Raw genomic sequence first — 8,298 nt, 5'->3', positions numbered from 1 at the left:
CTACAGTTCAGCTTACCCTTTTGTCTGATATAGCCGATTTTATTTCACAGGATCTGAAATATACAATTATGTATTACAAACTGTTTTCAAGTGTGCTTTCAAATGAAACCTACAAAGAGTAGATCAAATTTTTAAGTTTACATAAAACCATACTATACCAATTTATTATAAATACAAGTCTTCATACCTGTTTATTCCATTCTATTTAGACAGCAACACTAACAAAATTCTTAATGCATACACCCCCACCACTTGTACTCTTTCTTTATGCTATCATTTTGACACTTAACAAAAGGACATTGCAATTCAGCAACCAAGTTTTACAACTACAATTCCTATCAATCAAATGGTGATGCACTAAGGTCGCAATTTTCATGAGTTTTTTAACATATTAAGAGTATATTATTCACCTAACACTGAAGGACCATGCCTTACTTTATAAAAAAATAAAGATAGCCACATCAATTTAATTTCATATATATGATTCTACCTATTCAATTTATTAAAAATTGAAATAAACATAATAAACTAATGCTCCAAAACTTATACTATTCATATGGAAGACACTACAAGAGAAGACACAATAGAGACTGCCCTGCAATAAGAAGTACAAATTCCTTCTACAGAGATGGAGAAATAAAAGGACAAATCTAGTTGTCTAAAAGACAATTCACTGTACACATTTTATTTACAGTTTTGTACACTGTCTTAATATGAATGGGACCGCTTTCCTACTTGAGCCATTTTTTTTAACCAAAGCAAAATAACCTAAGTAATACAAAGTGTTAAAATACAGCATAAAGATACAAAAACAGACATACTAAGTCTAATTAGGAATGTAATTATGATGTTACATTTTTTATAATCCACAATTATGTTTAGGAAATCACACAAACATAGATCACTGATTTGAATGAAATGCATAAATTTGTAGCAAAGCTTTGTAGTTACAAAAAACAAAAATATTACCAAAGAATGCACAAAATTAATGTTTATTCCACCTTTGTGTCATATTCCTGGATCCTTCACCAATGTTACATGAGGAAAAAAACAAAAGCAAAACAAATGAAAAACTGAAATCAGAATCACTAATGTTATCAAGTAGGGAAACAAATAAATTAAAATCTAGCAGCCATCAGCAAGAGTACAGCACAGACAATGCTGTAAAAAGAAACAAAGAAAATTGCTAGAAAACTGTATGCATCATACTCTTTCAAACCAGCAAAATATGCTCCTGTGTACAATGGAACATAAACAGAATCTTTCTCCTGTACGATATAGAAATGCAAATTCTTTTTTTAATATTGTGGGTGGGTCAAATGTGTTTGTAATGGTTAATTATACTAAGCTATTACAGAGTGAGCCAGGAACACATTTATGGATTGTGGGGACGATGTGTACTGTAATTCTTTGATTGGGATAGTGGACACTCTAGACCAAAAAAAAAAAAAAAAATGAACACAGAAGTACAAGACAAAGGCGAATGAGACTTCTCTTATATCTTAGCAACATTTAGATGGAAATCAAATTTAAATGCAGTCCACTCTGCTTTTGAAGAGGCTTTGGTTCAGCTCCCAAATCTCGATTGCTTGACGCAGTCTCCTATGAGAATACTCAGAAGGTGTCTTCTTAAACAACAAACCTATTTTTAGTGGTGGAGCCGCTCTTAGTAGCTGTGTCTGCATGGGACTGATAACCAATCACTATCTTTGGAGGAAGTCCTAACCTTTCCTTGTATACCCTCCTAAAAGAAAAGAAAGAAAAGGAGCCATTAATTTTTATTTAAACACACATCCACCAAATTCAGTATTTTTATTCTTTATTTAAAAAAATAGTACCTAGAAATAGGAAATTGCACACCCTTTTCCTTTTAGCAAAATGTACTCTTCATTTTAACAACAATCTTAGTTTCTCACTTAACTAATATTTGAGAATCACGTACTGTGATAATCATTAATAAACTAATACTAAAGAAAGCAGGGACAGCCCATGGGCTCATGGTGTTTATAGTTTAGAATATTAGATTATTCACAAACAATCACAAATACATATGGTGGAGCTGTATCACATGTATAATTAATTTACACAAAATCAATTACATACACGTCTATTTTAACTTTCTGATCTAAAATGTTTCAATTATATTTTATAGATAAACCTTAGTAAATATTGTCTATTATTGCACAATCATATTTACTGATTAAGTATAAGTGAAGGTAATAAATACATTGTATCCTAATGTAAATCTGATAATAGTTATAATTTTAGTTATGATAAAATTATTTTTAGATACTTTTATTTGAGGTGAAGGTAGTGAAATCTTCTGGAGCATGGGGTATGAATGAATTGCCTTAGTATTATACTGGAGAATCTAGCTCCATGAAAATGTGTATCCCATTAGTTTTATTTCCTTTTGGTGCTTATTTTTAAAATTTTGCTCTTTTTTTCTCAGATACCAGATTCCTAACTTAACCTGTGATGTTCTCTGATGTCCCCAATTTTACCTTGTCAGCCTATCTTTCATATTCACTTTCTGTGAAAAACTGAACTCAGATGTTTTATGAGATTTCAAAAACTTTTAATATTGAGACAAAAAATTTCCAGAGGAAAGAAATTCATACTTAATCTCTTTAACCCACTTTCAAAGAAATATGAAACCTGCACAATTTAAAGTTTTGATGCTGACAAATTAGGAACATGATGACAAATCAATCAACTTCCTCTTATAGAAACTCTCTGGAGAATGAAACTTCGAAAATCCCCATACCTTTTAATCCAGAAAGGGATTATGTTCATAGCAGAATTCATAATGTTCGAAAAATCAACATACAAAGGAACAGACCAAACATATTGTGGCCTATGACCAGCATTTAATTTTAACATAAAATTTGAAGTTTAATTTTACTAATTTAAGTAATAAAAAGAAAAACCTAGCTAACACTGACTGACGTGCGGGGGGGATAAAACACAGGCCATTTTTGTAATTATAATATTTATCAAAATAAGTTAAAAAAAACTTAAACATGTGGGTTTTAAATATGAACAAAGTATTACCACTTAAATTTCAATGAAAATTTTATGTATAGTGTGCACATATGCACAAAATATACAAATACTATTCACCAAATTATTGAGTATTACATGTTAGCACTATGATTTTAAAGTAGATAAGACATATTCTCAATTAATAAATAACAAAATGCTACATGCCAGTGAGTGTCTGGTGAGTATATACTCCATTGCTAGAAAAAAGAAATTTTATGGACGTGAAAAAAACATGATCAAGACACTGAATATCAATAGCAGTTCAAGATTATATGTGTCCGTGAAAACAAGGAAAATAATGATCTAATTTATGATCTTGATCCTTTTATTGAAAAAGTACTTCTGCTTTTAGTTACCTATTTTAAAAATACAAGCAGCAAACTTACCCTATATGTGTAACAGCTTCTCTGTTCTCACATTCAGTAGTCCATATTGCTATCTTATCACCTTTAGCTCTAACATTAACAACAGCTCCACATACATCATCACTGTAGTCATCAAAAGATTCTCCAATAAGGCACAGCAGCTTAAAAGAAAAACCCAATCCCAAATTACATTCAGTAGATTATAAACAGCTTATTAAACTGCAGATGTCTCTTATATTTATATATATATACACAAAACTAAAAAAGTTTTAAAATCAAAAGCTGACTTTTTAAAATTGTAACTTTATGAAAAAATCTGAGCCAGTATATGAAAAGCATGCAGGGATTAATGATAAAGTCTATGAGTAAGAGAGGAGATAAGAAAGTGGTAGTCATGGAGATTTGCATGGCCAGAGCAGGTATCTCTCCAGTCTTCAGGATGCTAATCTTCAGCTTCTACAGTTTTCTTTTGAATATTGTTCTGTTGGGTCTTATTTTCTGTAGATAATCTAAATCAACATTATGCTGTATACATTATCTAAATACTCAACAAGGCTGATTGCTCAGTGTGCATGCATTCACTGCCCTCTGTTATTTCTAAATTATGCTGAGGGAAATCTCAAATGTTGTCTTTGTTGAATGTATTATCTAGACAGGTAAACCCCAAACATGAATTTAAATTCTTCGAAGGCTCCAGGTGAACAACTAACCACTAGTGTTTTAGAGTACAGCTGAAAATAAAGTGACTTGCTGTTGATTATTACTATGATACGGTAAGTCTGTTGCTAGTACTGTGTTCCTCTCATGGCTTTAGATATCCTCATCCTGTATCACTTATTTTTTTGGCTAACAGAACAATGGTTTACTATTACAAAATTTCACTGTTTATTTTCAATAAACAAAAACCGTGTTTTGACATAAAAATGTTTCAAAGCAGATGCTGGATAGATTTTTAAGTTGATATTTTAAATGTCTAAATTACATTTATATATATATATACAGTTCTTTGTGTTGGCTTTTTAAAAGTTCACTTGTTATTTCTCTGTTTAATATCAAGAACATTTACAGTTGTGTTAATTGTTTCAGCAAATTGAGCGAATAATGTCAAGGCACATAAAAGGTGATTTATTTTATTAATACTCATTTGTTCTGCTGCTTATACCTGCCAGCAAACAAACATTAATGGAATAACTGAGATAGCTGTTCATAGTAGATTAACTGTCTCTTGTTCTTGATAACTTTCATCAACACTTTCTAATGTGTTCTTTTTAATTGTGGTAAATATACAACATAAATTTTACCATGTTAACCATTTTTAAGTGTACTGTTCAATGGTATTCAGTATATTCACATTATACCACCACCCTACCCATCTCAAGAAACGTCACCTTACAAAACTGAAATGACTTTTTAATGTGGAATTCTAAAATGATATTTACTGATAACCTTTCCCCAAAGCAAAAACAAGTTTCTTGTGTTAAAAAGTCATTCATTTGAATATTTATTACTGATTAACTTAATAAGTGCTAACTATAACCAGATAATGTGCCAAGTGGTAGGGATACAAAAGAGACTATAACCCCAGCTCCTAAAAACTTGGGGTTTAAAACCTCTTATTAGAGAAAATGCCTATTAACTCATAATAAATGTTGTATGAAGCCAAAAGGTCCAACTTGTATCACAACATATAAGCTGAATGATATACCAAGCTACAATTTCACTGTTTGCTTCATTGATCTAAAAAGTTTGGTATACAAAGCAATAGTTTAAGAGAATTGTAAAAACTTACATCATAAAATATGAGAGGTTCTATAATTTTGAAATTAATGAAATGACCAGGATGAGCTTATTGTATAAGGTGAGTCCACTGCCAATCACTTTATGGATTTGTACTGTGGTGGAGGGTAAAATGTAAATAAGATTCACATGACAGAACAAAATTAAGTGCTGGCTTACATTTCTAGAGTGGGCATCCTTATTTCCTCCTTGATTAAGTAACATAAATAATGTCAATTAAGTTTCAGTACTCAAGAACAGCTTTATCATTTTAAAACCTTACTGTCTCTAGCCAAAAGCGATCCAGGTCACTTCGTCTCTGCTGTTTGTTCAGTGTAATTAGCCATCGTCCTCCACGTTTGTTTTTCTCATCTTCCCACATAGGCTCAATACCATCCTACAAGGTTAGGAGACAACACTATTAGATTGTTACATTATTGTTATGTTAACTTAAGACATCATCACTGGGAACAGCAAACCACAACGCTGTTAAGCTTTTTACTTTATTCCCATAAAACCATTACTGATGTAGTGGGGGAAAAAAACACATGAGACTTAAAGCCAGAGGCATGTGATTGTAGAATTAGATCCCTGACCTGGGCACTTATTAGCTATCAAACCTTGGGTTTCACTTAATTTGGAGGCTCTAAAACATTCTGAGTAACACCTTTGAGAAGCTATATGCATTTCTATGCCTAGAAAATATATATAGGAATTATGCAATTTCAGAGAGCTAATGAATATACCACCCACTGCCACCTTACAAAACTCACTTACAAATATCTCAGGGACTCACATTACCTCAGGTTAAGAATTCCTGGCAAACTCTGAACTTCAGTCTACTTAAATACATAAAGAATAGACTGCACTGTAGGACCAAAGCTCTCTCCAAATCAATCATACTATGTGCCCATCAAATAAGACTCTCAATTTTAATTGTTTATACAAAAATAGGGCAAAATATATTTATGCTAAAGCCTGGTAACACTAATTTAATTATTCTCCAAGCATCAGAGCATTAACTATTCTTAAGTTTATGGCAAGATTTTTTAATGACTACCTGAATGGTTGAGTCTTACACTAAATACATGAAATTAACAAGCATACCTTAAAAAGTGAGTAGTCACAGCCAGGCATTAAATTACTAGACAACTGGATATGGTTGTACAGACTAGGTAAAAGAAAAGGACAATTATAAACAGAATATGTAATGCGGAGTTTAGGTGCTTATATGTACATTCACAGAATAAGATAAAAATAAGATAAAAGCTCATGTTTACTTTTTTTCTATGCAATCAAGCTCTGAAGTGGACCAAATAGATTTTAATAATAGTCAGCTTTAAGAATCAACATATGATGATTTTAAAGAAAGTATTTTTAATAATTTTATTCTAATAAAAACATTTTGATGCATCAGTTAACTTAATACATACATATATAAACACAAAAAACTGAGAATAGACGTGTGAGGTGGCTTTAAGTAGATGAAAGAATTCGTGAAGCTCATGAGCAGATGTAAACACACAAAAAAGAAAAAATCAAGAGAAAGCAAGACAAACTTCCTGACCATCAGGATTGCAGGAGTGAAATAAACCAACATTATTATCCTTGAAAATAACCAAGAGTAGAACAGACCAACGGTTCCCCACTCAACCACCACAGACCATTACCAATCAGCCAGCATAATAATCTTTTGGGGAACTTAAAACACACACACACACACACCCCCCAGTTTCATGCTCTTCTCCTTGGGATTTTAATTCCTTAAATATAGGGGGGAAGCATAGAATCTGTGTTTCTAAATTATTTCCCAAATAGCAATGTAACAGATTAACATTTAGGATGACTAGATTTCACTAGCCTGAAAGGAGAAGGCTAGATCGTAAGATCTCCCGACAGCAAAACTGTTATAAAACTGACAACAGAGTCAATGTCTCCTACGTCAGATACAAAAGTGATGATCTTAGCTATATGACTACAGACCATGAATGATGCTATTATCCTTAGTAAGATTCTCTTGGTGTAATTTTAAGCCAGTTTACGAATATTTCAAGTAGGGTTTTAAGAGTCTGGCATCCTTTGGCTCACACTCCACAGTGTAAAAACTCAAACCCAATTTGGGTGAGACAGCATAGGTCTGTTGGGTTGTTTTTTTTTAATGGTAACTCTTCCCAAACTACATTATCACTGACAGCTTCACTAGGCAAAAAAGAGACCTCGATACTAACTAAAGAATTACCACCATCACTTTTATAAAATTAATGGATAGTGTGGAAGTGACCTCCTTCAATGGCATTCAAGGTAGAAAAGATCAGTTTCTTTCTGCTGCCTCCTTTCTCCTTCATCATTCTGTAAGGTCACTTAGTAAGTTTACATACAGTGTGTATAATGGCACTTTTATTAAACAGAATTTTAACATTACATACTGGATACATTCAAAATAAAAACCCTAACTGGTTGTTTACCACTAAATTTGCCCCCCAAAAGTGAGAAATTAAGAAGTGACTTAGATATTTATAGAAAGCTGGTGGATTTACTTCTAAATTATGGTGTAAAAATCCACCAAGCTATGATATTGCTTACATACAACTAAAGTGTGGAGCCATGTTCTAATTAGACACCTACTTAAAATCACAATTATGTAAACTGGTGAAAGCCAAACAACTTTTTAACTTCTTTCTAACTCTGAAACAAAATCTCAAAAATATTTCAACTATTTTTCTTGAAGTTGATCACAAAGTATATTGGTATTAATAAACTATCATTGCAGATACTGTCACATTCTTTAACAAACGCTGAATTTTACGCAGTTCAGCCTTTGAAATCTCAGAATCCCTATCACAAGAAATCTAGATGTTACACACTGAAAAGAATTTGCAGAAATAGAGATCTAACAAAGCTCTGGAAAATCCAACTATGGGACAAATACATCTCAGCACCCAAGAAAGAGGATAAGCTCCAGCAATTTGTCAAAACTTCTAGGGACAATAAAAAAATCTCAATGAAGGATATCTCAGAACAAGGAAGAAAGAATAGGCAGAGCTGAAAGATGACAAGACAGAAGCTTTCAAAAACTGATGAGGAATAATCACCAGTTCAAACAGCTGTGAGG

At 32.2% G+C, this 8,298-nt stretch overlaps 1 protein-coding gene across 2 annotated transcripts in view; it reads right to left on the bottom strand.

Moving 5' to 3' along the window:
• Positions 1 to 659: 659 nt before the first annotated feature.
• EIF4E (eukaryotic translation initiation factor 4E) overlaps positions 660 to 8,298 on the bottom strand; it is a 34,565-nt gene continuing 26,926 nt past the window's right edge. For both annotated transcript variants that reach the window (XM_006208939.4, XM_072940109.1), the window contains 4 exons: positions 6,294 to 6,357; positions 5,470 to 5,583; positions 3,432 to 3,571; positions 660 to 1,744 (listed from right to left, as the gene is read on the bottom strand). In XM_006208939.4, coding sequence (XP_006209001.1) covers positions 1,630 to 1,744; positions 3,432 to 3,571; positions 5,470 to 5,583; positions 6,294 to 6,357 — 433 coding nt within the window. In that variant the 3' untranslated portion in view covers positions 660 to 1,629. The remainder of the gene's footprint in view (positions 1,745 to 3,431; positions 3,572 to 5,469; positions 5,584 to 6,293; positions 6,358 to 8,298) is intronic.

This window comes from Vicugna pacos, chromosome 2 (genome assembly GCF_048564905.1).
Source record: "Vicugna pacos chromosome 2, VicPac4, whole genome shotgun sequence".
Classification (NCBI taxonomy): domain Eukaryota; kingdom Metazoa; phylum Chordata; class Mammalia; order Artiodactyla; family Camelidae; genus Vicugna; species Vicugna pacos.
This window is presented reverse-complemented; position numbering and strand designations above follow the sequence as displayed.